The sequence below is a fragment of the Talpa europaea genome (assembly GCF_964194135.1).
Source record: "Talpa europaea genome assembly, chromosome: 6".
NCBI lineage: Eukaryota > Metazoa > Chordata > Mammalia > Eulipotyphla > Talpidae > Talpa > Talpa europaea.
The window spans coordinates 39,059,533-39,078,027 of record NC_140072.1 but is presented as its reverse complement, the minus strand read 5'-3'; the positions used below and the strand labels follow the sequence as shown (position 1 = coordinate 39,078,027).

General features: G+C 36.7%; 1 protein-coding gene across 1 annotated transcript in view; it reads left to right on the top strand.

Moving 5' to 3' along the window:
- The window catches only part of EIF5B (eukaryotic translation initiation factor 5B), a gene marked incomplete at its 3' end in the record, with an annotated part of 60,454 nt that overhangs the window by 16,128 nt on the left and 25,831 nt on the right, over nt 1–18,495 (top strand). Inside the window, exons 2-8 of the mRNA XM_084235042.1 lie at nt 6,981–7,100; nt 7,190–7,274; nt 7,900–8,575; nt 9,842–10,059; nt 10,435–10,585; nt 17,162–17,260; nt 17,731–17,820. Of these exons, the coding sequence (XP_084091168.1) occupies nt 6,981–7,100; nt 7,190–7,274; nt 7,900–8,575; nt 9,842–10,059; nt 10,435–10,585; nt 17,162–17,260; nt 17,731–17,820 (1,439 nt within the window). The remainder of the gene's footprint in view (nt 1–6,980; nt 7,101–7,189; nt 7,275–7,899; nt 8,576–9,841; nt 10,060–10,434; nt 10,586–17,161; nt 17,261–17,730; nt 17,821–18,495) is intronic.

Genomic DNA, 18,495 nt, shown 5'->3' with positions numbered 1-18,495 from the left:
CCCCCAAAAAGTGTCTCTGGTTCATAGTTTTTTGTTGATTTTGATTTTCACTTTCTTATAGTTATTCATTTTCCTGGTCCCTTATTTAAGTTTTCTAGATTCCTGCTATGAGTGAGACCATCCGGTATTTTTCTTTTTCTTTCTGGCTTATTTCGCTGAGCATGATCCCTTCCAGCGCCATCCATGTTGCTGCAAATTGCATGTGTTTATCTTTTTTGAATGCTGAGTAATATTCCATGGTATATATGGACCACATCTTCTTGATCCAGTCATCTATTTTGGGGCATTTGGGCTGTTTCCAAAGCTTAGCTATTGTAAACAGTGCTGCTATAAACATAGGGGTGCAGGTGTTCTTTGGAATTGATGTTTCTGTGTCCTTTGGGTAAAAGACCTTAGGAGTGGAATTGCTGGATCATATGGAAGCTCTGTTTAGTAGGTCCAGAAATCTCCATACAGCTCTCCATAGTGGTTGGACTAGTTTGCACTCCCAACAGTGCAGAAGAGTTCCTTTTTCTCCACACCCTCGCCAACATTTGCTGTTGCTAGTTTTTTTAATATGTGCCATTCTCACTGGTGTAAGATGGTATCTCATGGTAGTTTTGATTTGCATTTCCCTGATTACAAGTGATGTTGAACATTTTTTCATATGCCTATTGGCCATTTGCATTTCCTCTTCAGAGAAGTTTCTTTTTAGCTCTTCTGCCCATTTTTTGACTGGGTTATTTTCTTTGTTGTTGCTGAGTCTCATCAGCTCTTTGCAGATTTTTGTGATCAGTCCTTTATCATTAGTGTTGTGTGCAAAAATGTTCTCCCAGTTGGTGGGGTTTCTCTTTGTTTTTGTTATTGTCTCTTTTGCTGTACAGAAGCTCTTTAATTTGATGTAGTCCCAGCTGTTTATCTTTGCCTTCACTATCACTGCTTTGGGTGATGTGTCTGTAAAGATGTCTTTGATGTGCAAATCACGTAGTGTTTCGCCTATATTTCCTTCTATATATTTTATGGTTTCAGGTCTTATGTCTAGTTCTTTAATCCATTTTGAGTTGATTTTTGTGTATGGTGTGAGGTAGTGGTCAAGCTTCATTCTTTTGCATGTAGCGACCCAGTTTTCCCAGCACCATTTATTGAACAAACTTTCTTTGCTCCAATGCATAGTCTTTGCTCCTTTGTCAAAGATTAGTTGACCATAAATCTGTGGGTTTATTTCTGGATTTTCTATTCGATTCCATTGGTCTGTATGTCTGTTCTTGTTCCAATACCATGCAGTTTTGATGATTATGGCTTTGTAGTATAGTTTGAAGTCTGGGAGTCTGATGCCTCCATTCCCTTCTCTTTTTTTCAGGAGAGCTTTGGCTATTCGGGGGTTTTTTGTGATTCCATATGAATTTCATCAATAATTGTTCTATTTCTTTGAAGAATGACATTGAAATTTTGATTGGAATAGCATTGAATCTGTATATTGCTTTTGGTAGGATGGCCATTTTAATAATGTTTATTCTTCCAATCCATGAGCAGGGGATGTCTTTCCATTTCTTTGTGTCTTCTTCTATTTCTTTTAACAGTGTTTTATAGTTTTCTTTGTATAGGTCCTTTACCTCTTTTGTTAGATTTATTCCCAAATATTTGATTTTTTTTGGTTTCAATAATAAAAGGGATGGTTTTTTTTGGTTTCTTCTTCTTCAGATTTGTTTGTGTATAGGAAGGCTACTGACTTTTGCGTGTTGATTTTGTATCCTGCCACTTTACTAAACTGATTGATGAGTTGAATTAGTTTTTCTGTGGAATTTTTGGGGTTCTCTATGTATATTATCATATCATCTGCAAATAGTGATAGTTTGACTTCTTCTTTTCCTATTGGGATTCCTTGGATGTCTTTCTCTTGTCTTATTGCTCTGGCTAGGACTTCCAGTATTATATTGAAGAGCAGTGATGAGAGTGGGCATCCTTGTCTTGTTCCAGATCTTAATGGAATTGCTTTCAGCTTTTCACCATTGAGAATGATACTGGCTGTTGGCTTGTCATAGATGGCCTTTATGATGTTGAGGTATGTTCCTTGTATCCCAAGAATTTCAAGGGCTTTTATCATGAATGCGTGTTGCACTTTGTCGAAAGCTTTCTCAGCATCTATTGATATTATCATATGGTTTTTATATTTCTTTTTGTTGATGTGTTGGATAACGTTGATTGATTTTTCGGATGTTGAACCATCCTTGTGTCCCTGGAATGAATCCTACGTGGTCGTGGTGAATTATCTTATGGATACATTGTTGGATTCTGATAGCTAAAATTTTATTGAGGATTTTTGCATCAGTGTTCATTAGGGAGATTGGCCTGTAGTTTTCCTTTTTTGTGTTGTCCTTGTTCGGTTTTGGTATTAGTGTAATGTTGGCTTCATAGAACGTGTTTGGTATTGTCCCTTCCTTCTCAATTTTTTGAAAGAGTTTGTGAAGGATAGGCACTAATTCATCTCTGAATGTTTGGTAGAATTCATTGGGAAATCCATCAGGTCCTGGGCTTTGTTTTTGGGGAGGTTTTTGATTACCATTTCAATTTCGCTAATTGTAATTGGTTTGTTTAGGTGTTCTATTTCTTCTTTATCTAGCTTTGGGTGATTGTAGAGTTGTAGGAATTTGTCCATCTCCTCTAGATTGTTGAACTTGTTTCCATACAACTGTTCATAGTAGTTACTGATTATTCTTTTGATTTCTGCTGTGTCTGTTGTGATTTCTCCTCTTTCATTTGTGATCCTGTTTATTTGTGCTTTCTCCCTTTTTTCCTTTGTGAGCCTGGCTAGGGGTTTGTCTATTTTATTTATTTTTTTGAAGAACCAGCTCTTGGTTTCATTGATCTTTTGGATTGTTTTTTTTTTAGTTTCAATTTCATTTATTTCTGCTTTGGTTTTTATTATTTCTTTTCTTCTACTGGTTTTGGGGTTTTTTTGTTGTTCTTTTTCTAGATCTTTGAGCTTCGCGATTAGGTTGTTTCTTTGAGTTCTTTCTTGTTTCTTGATGTGAGCTTCTATTGCTATATATTTTCCTCTTATTACTGCTTTTGCTGCATCCCATACATTTAGGATATTGGTGTCCTCCTTGTCATTCAATTCAAAGAATTTTTAAATTTCTTCTTTGATCTCCTCATTAGTCCAGTGGTCTTCCAGTAGTGTGGTTTTTAATCTCCATGAGGTAGGAAAGTTCCTTGCCTTCTTTTTATCGTTTATTTCTAGTTTGATGCCTTCATGGTCAGAAAAGATGGTAGGTATGATTTCAATCTTGGTGTATCTGTTGATGTTTGTCTTGTGCCCCAGTATGTGATCGATCCTGGAGAATGATCCGTGTGCGCTTGACAAAAATGTGTGCTCCGTTTTTTTTGGGTTTAGTGTTCTATAGATGTCTGTTAAGCCCAAATGCTCTAGGTCCTTATTTAGAGCTTTAGTTTCTTTACTTATTTTTTGTCTTGTTGATCTATCCATTGTTGATAGTGGTGTGTTGAAGTCTCCCACTACGTATGTGTTTTCTCTGATGTCTGTTTTCAGAGAGGACAACAGTTGTCTGATATATTTTGGTGCTCCTTCGTTAGGTGAGTATATGTTAATGAGTGTTATTTCTCTTGAAGTATTGTCCCCTTGATCATAATGTAGTGACCATTGGGGTCTCTTTTTATTTTTTTGAGTTTGAAGTCTGTTTTATCTGATATAAGTATAGCTGTTCCTGCTTTCTTTTTTGGTCCATTTGCTTGTAGGATTGTTTTCCATCCTTTAACTTTGAGCCTATTTTTTCTTTTGTAGCTAAATGTGTTTCCTGGAGACAGCAAAAGGTTGGGTTTTGTTTCTTAATCCAGGCTGCAACTCTGTGTCTTTTTATTGAATAGTTTAGTCCATTTACATTTAGAGTTAATATTGATATGTTAACATTTGTATTTGCCATTGTGTTTGTCTTTCCTTTGATTTTATTTATTCTTTTAATAACTTTTTTTTTTTTTTTTTTTTTGGCCTTCTTTCGTTGTTATTCGTCCCTCTGAGGTTCTGGCTTTAGGATTCCTTGTAGTATTTTTTGGAGTGGGGATTTAGTCGTAATGAAATTCCGGAGTTTCTCTTTGTCTGGGAAGGTCCTTATTCTTTCTTCATAGAGGAGGGAGAGCTTTGCGGGATAGAGTATTTTTGGTTGGCATCTGTTTTCTTGGAGTCTGTTGACTATGTCCCTCCACTCTCTCCTTGCCCGTAGTGTTTCTTCAGAGAAGTCTGATATCAGCCTGATTGGTTTTCCTTTGAATGTTATCTGTTTCTTCCCTCTTGTCAGCTTCATTATTTTTTCCTTGTCCTGGATTCTTGGGAGTTTCACTATTATGTGTCTTGCTGTATTTTTCCTTTCGTCGTGGAAGTTTGGTGTTCTTCTTGCTTCTTGTATATCAATTTTCAGCTCCTTCTTCGCGTTTGGGAAGTTCAATTATCTCCTGGAATATTTTCTCTGTTCCTACATCTCTCTCCTCTCCTTCTGGAATTCCTGTAACTCTTATATTTCCTTTCCTCATGGAGTCAGATAGTTCCCGAAGTCTTTCTTCATTCTTTTTCCTTCGTACTTCTCTTTCCTTTTCTGTTTTGGTTCTTTTTATTTCTGTGTCTTCAAGAGTACTTATTCGTTCTTCCATTTCATCTATTCTGCTTTCATTGCTTTTCCCAGAGTTCTTTAGTTCCTCCATTAATTCTTTGATCTCCTGCGTTTCTTTTGCTTCCCTCTTTAGGGACTCAATTTCCTTCTTCTGATCATTGTTTTCCTTTATGAGTTCTGTCATTTTTTTAATCACGGCAATTTTAAATTCTATTTCTGGAAGGCTCAGAAGTTCTTCCAAGTTACTGTCGTTGTAATCTGGGGGCTGGTTTTCTTTTTGTGGTGTGCTTTTTTCCTGAGTAGTTGTTAGGTTGCGTGTGGTTCTTTTGCTCCCTACTGTCTGTTTTCTAATTTGTCGTATGCATTGGGACACTGTGTTGCTCGGACTGGCCGGCATCTTGGGTGAACTTCTCCGCTCCCCTCTGGCTCCTCCAGGAGCCATTTCTGGCTTCTGAGGGAGCTTTCTGCTGGTTTCAGGAAGTCTTTTCTGAAGAAATGTCCCTGTTCTAAAATGGCAATGCGGAACTCAGTCCCTGAGCATCCGGTCTCAGGCACACTCTTCTGCGCGCCCGGTCTGCCCCGGCTGTGGGTGCCTGTTCCCTCTGTGGGCTCAGACTGCTGGTCGGAAGGGGCCTGGCGCGGGCTAACTTCCCAGCTGGCCACTGTCTCCTCCAGGAGCCTTCTGCCCTTTTCAAGCAATCTTAAGAAATTTCCCTGTTCTATGGGGTGTTAGTGACTTTTTTTTTTCTGTTCACTAGGTGGCACCAGAGAGCTCGCCTATTGTCCTTGGGGGGCTGTTTCTCGCCTCCCCCACCCCGTGGGACAGGGAACAGAGCGGGAATGGTAGGGTAAACCTCAAAGGCTTTGGTGTGCTGTGTCTGCCTTGTGCCCCACCATCTTGGAGAACCCACGCCTTGAACTTCGTGCCCCAGGTCTCAGTTCCAAAGCCCTCAGGTCCAGGATGCGGGCTGTAGCCCAGTTCAGTGGCGCGGGAATGGCGCATTTTGCACCCGCTCCCGTGCCTGGGCGCCTGGTTCCTGCTTCCTCAGTGAGGGACTTTCACCTCAGTGAGTGCCTCTGCGCGTCTCCCCACAAGCCTAGGTCGCAGGCAAGGGGACCTGGGCAGCCGCGATCCCGATCTGCGTTTGCTTTTCAGCGTGCCAAGCGCGCCGCTTTCCCGTGCAAGCTTATGGGCCGGCCCGGGGCTGTGTGCGGGTCTCCTCCGGAGTCTCTTTGTTCTCTAATGGCGCCAGGAGCTGTTCGCTCACCACCGCGGCGAATCCTGCAGGGTTCTCCACAGCTCCACTTCACGGGGTGTGGTGGCTGCAATAGTTCCTTTCCACTCACAGTCCCACTTGCTGCGTAGTTTGTTCTTGTTGGTCGTTTTAGTTTGTTTTTTTCCTCCTCTCTGCTGGTCGGAGAGTGCCGACTCTGTGGGTGGGGGAGGGGAACAGGGTTCTGCGCTTTCCTCCCTTCTAGTCCTCTTTTATGGCCACTTTCTTCTTCGGGTAGTTTGCTGGAGTCGTCTGTTTATCTTCCGTGTCCCAGTTCTCACTGGGACCTGCCGCTTTTCTTCCCTATTAACTTTTTTTTAATGGGAGATCTTACTCGCAGCGTCTCCTCGCCGCCATGTTGCTCCGCCCCCTCCGGTATTCTGTAGGTTTTATCTGAAATTTGGCTTACTCCAAGAAATATTGTTAGATGAGGACAGATTGGGATGGAGCCAGATATGAAAGCAGGAGTAACAAGATTGAGTAGATTTGGTTCTGTATTTTGGGATGTTCTATATGTTTTATTTCTATGTGTTTTATTTAGTGCATAATTATTCATTTAGATTTTGGATGTGTAGTCATTTGTTGCTTAAGGTATTAAATATCATGCATTTTGGTTTTCCCATTGATTAAGTGAGATAATAGACAAGATTGTTAATGTTTTTTCATGGTCTAAAATTTCTGCTATTCCAAGTAAAAATGTATAGATGTTCAAATATTTAAATGTTGTTATCGTCAAGTAACCACATTAGTTTTATCTTCTAAGTTTTCTCTGTTTTAGAAATAACTACATTCAGACACAACAAAACTTTGGTATCAACAAAATTATCCTTTCTTGAATAACTTCTTTGTACTGAGCTCTTCATTGTAGCTCTTTCTGATTTTAGTGTAACCTAGAAAGTTTATGAAAACAGGTGTAGGAAGACTGATAAAAAGTAGATATAACTCAAGTATTGTCGTGAAAAAAAACATGCCAAATTATTTGTTTTCAGTGGACGCTACTGCATGAAATTCAAAGGCTAACGTTATTTAAAAAACTCTGTAAGTGAATGAGATAGGTTATTTTGCTCTTGAGTAACACTTGGGTCTTTTTTTGTCTTCATATAAGTGCCAAGGACGACATTGATGCCTTGGCTGCAGAAATAGAAGGAGCTGGTGCTGCCAAGGAACAGGAACCTCAAAAGTCAAAGGGGAAAAAGAAAAAGGAGAGAAAAAGGCAAGACTTCGAGTAAGTATAATTGGTTTTTATTAGCTTTTGTCCTAGATTCACTATTAAACCAGTTCAGTCCTCAAAATATATTTTTAATCCTTTTCTAGTGAAGATGATATCCTAAAAGAACTGGAAGAATTATCTTGGGAAGCTCAAGGCATCAAAGCTGACAGAGAAACTGCTGCAGTAAAGGTGAAAGACATTGCTGTTTCCCATACTTCCAAGTGTCACTTTTAGGGAGCTGCTTTTAGGAACTCTTGAGCAACATTAATATGCCAGTTAAAAGTTCTATAAATTCTGATGCCAAAGTGGGAAAAGTTTTTAGGAAAGGAAAAAAGTATTTAAAAAACCTTTCCCAGATATAAAATGCTTTATTTGGGAATGTAAAGGTATTTTGTGTTCATAAAATTGGTACATTTGGAGATAAAACATTTCCCATCTATATTTCCAATTATCTGTATTATTTCTTTTTCATCCTTTGTATTTGTATTAGATCATAGTAATGGGAAAGTGGTATTTTTCCTTCTTTCAGTGTTCCTCCTATATGTTGTATTCTATTTGAATAAGACAGTAAATATGGACTGGTGAGTAGTGCTTGCTTCAGAGTACCTGGATTCTGATATGTACTGTGAATATGAGATGTACCTGATGTACTAGCTTCTGGGACCTGGTTTATATTCTTGTAGAAAGGAATTATATTGAGATTATTTTAAGAGTTTTTCTTATGTGTACTTAGTGAAACACTTGAGTCTGAGGAGTTGATTATTTAAAAAATAAAATACAATTATTAATATTTCTAAAAATGTACTTTTTTCAGCCAACAGAAAATAATGAAGAAGAATCCGCCTCTAAACAAGATAAAAAAAAGAAAGGACAGAAAGGAAAAAAACAAAGTTTTGATGATGATAGTGAAGAATTGGAGGATAAAGATTCTAAATCAAAAAATACTGCAAAACCAAAAGTAGAAATATATTCTGGGAGTGATAATGATGATGACGACTTCAGTAAACTTAATAAAAAGCCTAAAGGGAAAGCTCAAAAATCAAATAAAAAGTTGGAAGGGTCAGAAGAAGATGAAGATAACAATAAAAGAACTAAAGAGCGTTCCAGAGTAAATTCTTCAGGTGAAAGTGGTGATGAATCAGATGAATTTTTACAGTCTAGGAAAGGACAGAAAAAAAATCAAAAAAATAAGCCATGTCCTAATGTAGAAAGTGGAAATGAAGATGATGACTCCTCCTTCAAAATTAAGACAGTGGCCCAAAAGAAGGCAGAAAAGAAAGAGCGTGAAAGAAAGAAACGAGATGAAGAAAAGGCAAAACTGCGGAAACTGAAAGAGAAAGAAGAGTTAGAAACTGGGAAAAAAGATCAAAGTAAACAAAAAGAATCTCAAAAGAAATCCGAAGAGGAAGCTATAAAATCAAAAGTGACTGTCGATATTGGAGCAACCCCTACCTCTGAAGAGAAAGGAGAGACTCCCACAGCTGCTGAAGGTTGGTAATATTGAGAAAAGGGCACATTGAGGAAACATTTTAATTCACATTTAGTCTGTTTTGATCGTTATGCCCTAAAGTCATTTTGTTACTGACTGTGAAGGTACTTAATTGTAAGAATCCTTTGAAAAATGACATCTACGTAATCTTTGAATTGATAATCATATTTAAGGTGTTATATATAAAACATGTATTACATATAGTATAAAATACATTCCAAATGGGTTTATAGGAAGATTAGGATTTTTGTAGAATTTTGCTGCTGAAAACAACTTAACTGTTGGTAGACCGGAAATTACCTTATGAAAAATTATTCTTAATCATAACTGTCAGAAAATGTCTGAATTCTTTTTTTTAAAAACCCAATTTAAACTATGATATGGAAAAGTAAAAACATGATGAAATTATAGTTTAAACAATAATGAGCCATGTTTCGGAACCAGAATCACTTATCACAAAATAAGCTAAGTAAGTATTCCCTTATTCAGAATCAAAATAGTTTATAATTCAAATGAGTCACATAATTTTTCTTAGAAAACTTGGAACATTGTATAATGGGATTTTAATGAGAAAATTGTATAAAGGTAGAATTTTTATTTTCTAAATATCTTTGAGTTAAAGCAACATGAAAGCTATATAACTTTGTTTAGCATAATGCTGCAGAGTTCTGGGAGAATGGTTATCTATATTTTTGGGAATGGTTATAATATCCTGTTAAGGTAGCCATCTTTTTTTTTTTTCAAATTTTAATTTTAATTAATATTTAATGAGGAACCATTATTTTACTTCCTTAATTTTTTTGACAGTATAGGCTTTCTCCTCTCAGATTTGATCACTATGGCTTTCCCACCACCAAAATACCTGTAGTCCTCCATCCTAGTTCACTCTGTTCCCCTCTCCCCCATTCCACCTGGAGGTAGGCATCATTCTTATTCCCTTCTTATAGAAGCAAAACTAGCTACAGAATTTAGGCTGAAATTCAGACACTGTGGATTTACAGGTACGTTAGATACAGTATAATGTTTTCCCTGCTAACAAGTTCCTTCTGCTACCTTTGCAACCCTCAGGACAACTCAGAGCAACATCAACATTTAGGCTCCCAAGGAGGCAAAATATGTTGTTCTGAGCTTTTCTGGTTACTCAGGTGCATAAGTGCTCTGAATACTCAAGTTCTTAGGATACCCTGATGCCTAGAGATCCCAGCCTGCTGCCTAACAGCCATGTCCTAGTATAGTCTTAAAAACAGCTGCTTCTCATTTTTGGTAGATGACAATGATGGAGACAAAAAGAAAAAAGATAAGAAGAAAAAGAAAGGAGAAAAGGAAGAAAAGGAAAAAGAGAAGAAAAAAGGACCTAGCAAAGCCACAGTTAAAGCTATGCAGGAAGCTTTGGCTAAGCTTAAAGAAGAAGAAGAGAGACAGAAAAGAGAAGAAGAAGAACGTATAAAACGACTTGAAGAATTAGAAGCCAAACGTAAAGAAGAGGTATGTGTTCATGAATTTGCATTTACTGTGTTTCACTTAAAATTTCTTCTATATAAAATATCTTTCTAATTAAAAACATTTTCATAGTTGTATGGTAATTCAGCTACATTATTTTTCTGATATAAAAATATGAAAAGGTATAGAAAAATCCTACCTTTATTTCCTCAGATACAGACAGAAGTTGTTTATATATCATTACAGACACAGTCTACTCTAATGTGATGTTAATTAGTAATCACGTACAACATTTGAAATATTTTCATTTGTAATCTAGCAATATTTTGCAGGTATCTCAAGAACTTTGTTTGAAATTAGGGTTATTTACATTAAGTTTTACAATTAAGCTAATATTTTATTCTGACATGTATTCTATAGGAAAGATTGGAACAAGAAAAAAGAGAAAGGAAAAAGCAAAAAGAAAAAGAAAGAAAAGAACGCTTGAAAAAAGAAGGGAAACTTTTAACTAAATCCCAGAGAGAAGCCAGAGCCCGAGCTGAAGCTACACTTAAACTTCTTCAAGCTCAGGGTGAGTAGTATTTTTAATTAATTGAACTGTCAACAAGTTTTTTCCAGGCAATCAAATCAGTTTAATGATAAAGGGAGAGTGGGATTGAATCAAGAACTCCTGTGAATATGCTATAATAAAACAAAGTAATAACATTAATCTAGCAAAATTAATTCATTGGTATCATCTGATTTGTGTCTGTTTAATTTTTTTTAATTTGTTTCCAAAATGTCTTTTATAATTGATTGGTTCAAGTCAGGAACAGGACTAGATCCATACACTGTGTTTTAGTATGCTAAATCTGTCATTAATAACCACTATCACCTTTAGTTTTGGCATGCCATTTATTTGTTGAAAATGCTGGATTCTTTAGAATTTCCTGTATTCCAGATTTGTGAAATTTTATTCTGATATGGCTAATATACTTTTTTATTCTTAATAATTTCTTAGATCTATAGATGACTTGCTGTTGGTGCTGTGCATTTCCTGTTGCCTCATGTTAGGAAACACATGATCTGGTTGTGTCACTTATTGTAATGTCAGAACTGATCAGTGGATTTAGGTATTGGCAGAGTTACTCATTTTAAAAGTTCTCCATTTACTTTTATGTAATAATTTTAATGGTCAGTTGATAATAACAGGCAGTTTAAATTCTGTTTTTCCTTCTCCATTTATTAGTCTCTTTCTCTAAAGAAAAACTTTCAATAAAATGCAATTCATATAGGAAAGCCAGGATAAAAATGCTTAATTTTTTCTCTTTTCAAAAAAAAAAAAAAAAAGGCAAATATGTAGCCTACCAATCTACAAAGGTGACCAGTGAGGTTTTTTTCTTTTGATGCATGTTAGTTTATATTAATGAATGTAATTGATGTGTTATTCATGAAATTGGTATTTCATGAAATGGTGCAGCAGGAGCCCATTCAGGTTGTTCCTTGTGACTTTTTCACATAAGCACAGTGTTCACTGACCTTTTCCTTGCTTTTTTGCAAAACAAGATAATTCTAAGTTCATCTTGCATTTTCTTACCCTATACCTGGAATCAGATGTTTAACTGAAGAGCCAGGATTCTTTTAGTTTAGAGTTCACAACTGGACATACAAATAATTATGTTTTTGACTGTTAAGATGATTTAAAGTCTTGTGTTTGCTCCTTTGAAAAGAATACATTGGGACCTCCTTTAATTTTCTGTACTTACATTTCACAGGATTTGTGTTACAGTAATTTTGGTGCTTATGCTGTAATTATAGTAATAACTACCATTTACTATGTTATTTAGTATGTAATTGATGCTATTATAAACCCTTGATACTGTTTCCTTATAAAAGCTTGCAGATATTTTCTTTCCCATCATATAGATGGTTAAATGAAGATTCAGAGAGCTTAAACAGCTTGCCCTTGAAGTCCTAGAGCTAAGATATAAGCTGAACTGTGTGACTCCTTATTATGCATTTTATGTTCACCTATGAGTAGTAGAGAAACACAGTACCTGTATTTCAGAAAGTTTTATTTTTCTAGATATAGTTTTTTAAAAGATAGAATTTGAGAATAAATTTGAGTACAATTAGCATTCAGAAATCAGATTTTACTATTAGCTATTGGAAAGGCTACTCATGAAGAAATTATAATGCGACCAAGCAGGGTGTAATTTGCCATTATTACAAATAACTTTTAAGGAGTAGCCTTGAGTTTATGAGATTAGATGAAAATTTGTGATTTAAAATGATGAATTTACGTCAATCTTTAGGACAGGTTTGGAAGTGATGGTCTCTCAAGTGGCATCTCTGTCCCTAGTCTCTTAATAAAGTTGAAACTACTTAGCTTGATATTAAAGATCTTCCATAGTTTGCTCGCTTGTGTCATCTCATGAGAAGACACCAAAGTATTGTTTCACGATCTTTTGAAGTTACCTTTTTAGGTAAAGAACAACTGTCACTTTTATCACCTAGAATAATATAAAACTAACCCATTGAATCCAAAATATATTCTTACAGAATATTATTTGCAAATGTTTCCATATAATTAATTACTCTGAAAGATGTAGCAGGTTACCTTTTCAGTATATTCTGTAGTTTTTATCCTGTGACTACTAAGCATATAACAGTCCTTATAAATAATTTGGAATTAACTCACTTCAGGCAAAGAACTTCTATAAGAACTTGATTGTAATGTCTCATTTTGCACAGTGACTGTAATATCTGAACACAAAGTGATTACAAATACAGCAGTTTGTTAACTAGAGAAATAGTTGATTAAGCTGGGGTGTTGTTGGGACCACTTTCAAATTATACAGAGCACAATTTTCCCCCAGGCCCTTGCTTTTATGTACTAGATGTAGGTAGACTGGGAGAACTCTGGGCAACCCAACTATCTTTAATTAGCAGCCAGCTTTTATTCTTTTATTTGGGTTTGTTTGTTTAATGTATGCCTCTTATCAGAGCAATAGCCCTGGTTTTACAGTTATAATCAGTCTCTGCACTTACATACATTCATAATATTAAGGACGTTTTAAGTGACTTTCCTTTTTTTAACAACTTTATTCAAATCCCACAGTAAACAGTTTTTACTGTTATCTTTATTATAAAATTTCTGCCCTTAGTAAGAGACTGTCAGTAACCCAACATATGTAGAACCTCTTTGCTAAGTTTGTTACATGAATGGGGAGGAATGAGTGCAATAGAGAACCATTTTGTTTTCCGCTCTCTAATTTGGGGATTCACCACTAACTGATAAAGATGTAGTCTCCTCAAATTCAATAATGTTACTTGGAAATCAGATTTGATGTTGGTTTGCTCTTCTGTGTCTTAATTTGTTAAGATTTATTTGCTCTTTCTGGGAGAAAGTATTATACACATATTCAGAACTGGATAATAGGAACTATGAATTCAGACAGTAACAGATTATTGTTCTAATACTAAGTTTCTTATTTTAGATAAGTCACTTTTTAATTGAATCATTTGTTTGCTAACCACTAGTCACACTGTCCATAGTGAGAAAAAGTAAACTTACTTTGTTTTTATAATGATAATAAAAACTTTGGTTATACTTAGCATTCGTTTTTTATTTCTGCTGTAACAAATCACCACAACTTTAGTGACTTAAAACAACATAAATGTAATTATCTTACTTTTCATAGATCAGAAGTGTGACATGATTTTCACTTGTCTAAATTGTTGGCAGTTTCCTCTTCTGGAGTTTATAGGGGAGAATCTGTTCCCTTCTTGTCTTCAAGGACCACTCACATATTCGTTGGGTTATAACTTCCTTCATCTTCAAAGCCACCAATGTTACATCAGTGTCCATACTTCCATAGTCACATCTTCCTCTGACTTCAGTCTATATTTCAGTGAAAGAATCTTAACTTTTAGTGTATTGTGAAGTAGGTTGGGCTCATCTAGATAATCTCTTCCACCTTAAAGTCTTTAATCTTACACCTGCAACATCTTTGTTACCATGTTATGTAACCTTTTCACCTGTTTTGGGTGAAGACATGGGCATCTTTGGTGATAGTGGGGACATTATTCTACTTACTATGTATTTTAAACTTATTTTCATTTTATTTCATTACAAATTAAGTATTTTGTGTCATGTTTCACTGTACATTTCAAAGTCCAAACATTCTTTTTTTTTTTTTTCCAAAGATTTATTTATTTATTTATACATGCACTGGGTACAGTCAGAAGCGCGGGAGGGTGAGAGAATTCACCAGAGCCAGAGCGGGGAGCAGAGCAGGCAGAAGGACCGAAGTACACTGCTGAGGGGAGCAGCGGGCGGCAGGAGAGGTCTGCGCGCCATGTGGGACCCTCCTCCGGTGGCCGGGGAGCAGCTGGGGATCGAACCAGCGCTGCAGAGGCTGCGGGCAGCTTCGCAACCCAGTGCTCAACCGCTGCGCCACCGGGGAGGCCCCAAACATTCTTATTAAATTGAGATCAATGAGCATGTTAGTCTGAAATATGTAGCAGTTACTTGACGGTGTTGAGTTGCTTTGTCTTGTTAATTTAGTCTATAAATTTGGTAGCTCATACAAAAGATTGCTAATAAATCAAATTTGTGATCAGAACATACATAACGGTGGCAACATGAGTGAAAATAAGGCAAATGTTAGGTTCATGCAAATGGAGCGAGTTTGTCATTTGTGGCTTGGGTAACTCTTTTTTTTCAGATTTATTTATTCATGTATACAAGAACCGGGGTACAGGCAGATGTGCAGGAGGGTGAGAGGATTCACCAGAGACAGAGTGGGGAACAGAACAGGCAGACTGAAATACACTGCTGAGGGGAGCAGCGGGCCGGACAGGAGAGGTCTGCTGTGCCATGAGGGTATCTTCCCGGCCGGCCAGAATTGAACCCGTGCTGCAGAGGCTGCAGACAGCTTCACGGTGCTGTGCTAACCGCCTGTGCCACCTGGAGGCCCTGGGTTTTTTTTTTTTTTTTTTTTAAGATTTATTTATGCATACAAGAACTGGGGTATAGGCCAGAGGTGGGGGAGGGCTGTGAGAGGATTCAGCAGACATAGATCGTGGAACAAAACAGGCAGATCAACTGAAATACACTGTGGAGGGGAGCAGTAGGAGACAGTAGAGGTTCGTGGAGGGGAGCAGTAGGAGACAGTAGAGGTTCGTGGAGGGGAGCAGTAGGCGAGACAGCAGAGGTTTGCTGTGCTGTGTGGGTCAGCTCCCTGGCCAGGGATTGAACTCATGCCTCAGTGGCTGGCAATTGCTTGATAGTGCTGACTTTAACCCCTTGCACCACCAGGGAGGCAAATTGGGTAACTTGTTACTGTTAGGTTATAAGTTCTCCCAAACTGATCTGTAGATTCAATGCAGTGCCAGTCAATATTGCAGCAAACTATTTTGTGGATATCTGTGATTTCTAAAATATATGTGGAAAGACAAAGGAGTTACAATGGCCAAAGTATCTTTGAGAAAGAATAAGTTTGGAAGATTTCATAGTATCAAATTTCCAAACTTACTATAAAGCCATGGTAATCAGGACGTTGTGATACTGGCAAAAGGATAGACAGATCAGTAGACGACAGTGTGGATGTTTGATAGTAGATGTGGTGTAATATGTATAGTTTTTGAAGTGAGAAATTGTATACCTGAAACCTATACAATGTTGTAATTTAGGGTTACCTCATTATAAAAAAGTCTATATAGGGTATGGTCTTTTTATTTTTTCCCCCTGTATAGTAGTTTTGGCAATAAGTGGTATTGGAACAATTGGAAGTCTGTATGCCAAAAACCCCTTACTTAGTCCTAAAATCTCACTTATTATATAAAAACTCAAAATGGATCATAGATCTAAATATAAAGGAAAGTGTAACACTTTTAGAGGAAAACATAAAAGATAATTTTTGTGACCTTGTGTTAGAGAAGGAAGAAAGGCTTAGTTGTGATTTCTAAAGTTTAATCTGTAAAGAAAAAAATAACAAATTTGAGGAAATTAACTTTGGCTCTGCAAAAGACACCATTGAGAGAATTTATATAAAGTGCTTGCAGATCACTTAATCTGTCAAAAGACTAATATCCAGAATAATAAAAGAAACCCAGAATTCTACTATAAGAAAACCAACTGCCATATTTAAAAATGGGCAAAAGATTTCAGCAGAACAATTATGACTCTTCATATATTACTAATGGGACTGCATAATTTGTAAAGTTACTTTGGAAAACAGTTACTTTGCTGTATATTGAAATGTTTACTTAATATTCTATTATTCCCACTCCAAAATATTTATTCCAGAGGACTGTTACACAAAAACCTGCAAACAAATGTTTCCAGCACCTTTCTTCAATATTGTTAAAAGCTAGAGACAACTCATGTCTGACTGTTGAATGAATAAAGGGAATTGTGGTGCATCAGTACAATGGAATGATACCAGTTAAAAGAAATGATATGTTGGTACATATCATGGTCTCAAATCTATTATGACAGAAGCCAAGCTGTATATACAGTTTCATTTCTGTGACATTTTGGAAAAATTAGATCTTTGGGGATGGATTAGTGGTTGTCAGGAACTAAGGATCAAAAAGCAAATCTTTTGGGGGCCTCCCCTGGTGGCACAGCGGTTGAGCGCTGGGCTGTGAAGCTGCCCACAGCCTCTGCAGCACCAGTTTGATCCCCGGCCGTTGGCAAGGGTCCCACATGGTGCGACAGACCTCTTCTGCCGCTTCCACTGCTCCCCTCAGCAGTGTACTTCGTCAGTCTGCCTGTTCTGTTCCCTGCTCTGAACCTGGTGAACTCTCTCACCCTCCCGTGTTTCTGACTGTACCCAGTGCTTGTATAAATAAATAAATCTTTAAAAAAAAAAGCAAATCTTTTGGGATGGATTCATGGTTGTAAGGATGTGAGAGGGGTCTGACTACACAGAACAGTAATGTAACTATTATTTGCCTTCATTATGATGGTGGCTACATAACTGTCAAAAGAATGTTATGGTATGTAAAATTTAAAATACCTTATATCAAAAGGATGGTTCCATGAATGTTCTAGATTGTAGGGTATGTATCTCTAAAGTGATGAAAATTTTTTAAAGATGTATTTCTTAAGTGACATACAAGTATTATCAACCTGAAGTTTTCCATTTTTATCTCTCAGGTGTTGAAGTGCCATCAAAAGACACTTTGCCAAAGAAAAGGCCAATTTATGAAGACAAAAAGAAGAAAAAATCACCACAGCAGCTAGAAAATAAAGAAGGTTTGTAGAATATCTGGTTATTTAGAAACAATTTTGTTTGCCTTTTCCTCAGAATTTCAAAACTGATTCTTATAAAAAGAAATCAAGTCAGAAATGTATATTGAAATATTTCCTATAACTTGTTTCTTATTAATATTATTCACCATTGTCAACTGAATTCAGACAATAGGCTAATGGAAAAATACTTTTGTTTAAAACATCTGAATTCTACCCTATGAATATCCTTAAAAAAATGGAAGTATCATTTTTTCTTTATTTACTTTTCAACCTCCTATAATTTTACATTTTTTTTCCTTGACTATAAAGAAAAACCAGTGTTTCCTATAAAACACATGACTACTGTTTAAATGTTCACTAAAGTTGCTGAAGAATTTAGGTATGTAAGACTGGTTTTTACGCAATACTTAGGAATATTTTAAGAGGAAATATAGACTGAAAAAATATTAACTTGGTTTCTGTCCTTTTTTCAGTATCTGAACCAATAGAATTAAGTTCTGCTGTAGAAGTTTTGGAACAAGGAATACCAGAAAAAGAGGAGATACCACCTCCTGTTGAACCAGGCCAGTAACATTATCTAATTAATAACTTATTAAATAGAATTGATGTCTTAAGTTGTCTAAGTTATCATTATCAAATATCTGCATAGCTTTCTTTTTTCTAGATGATCGTTTTCATTTTCACTTCAAAAAAATGTGGCACTGAGACTTGAACCAATTTTGCTCTTTTCAGTAGTGTCAACAAAATGTTTTGTACAGACGATAGAGGTTTTTACATTTTTGGATGTTTTTATGGGCCAGAAATCTTAGGTTATGGCAAGAAGTTCTGAAATTACTTAATCCTGCAGAAGCAAATTCTGCCTTCAGAAATAGACTCAACTTACTCATTTTTAATTTGTAGAAGCAGTTTCCTTCCCTTTTTTAGCATAAATGAATTTTCTTAAGAAAAAAGAGAGTGGTAACATATATTTGAATAAGGATGAGCCTCTACCCCTAAATCATACAGTGTTGTAAACCAATGTTACACAATAAAAATATACTGTTTAGGGGCCTCCCCTGGTGGTGCAGTGGTTGAGTGCTGGGCTGCAAAGCTGCCCACAGCCTCTGCAGCACCGGTTTGATCCCCGGCCGCCAGCGAGGGTCCCACATGGCGCAACAGGCCTCTCTTGCCGCGCCCGCTGCTCCCCTCAGCAGTGTACTTTGGTCCTTCTGCCTGCTCTGCTCCCCACTCTGGCTCTG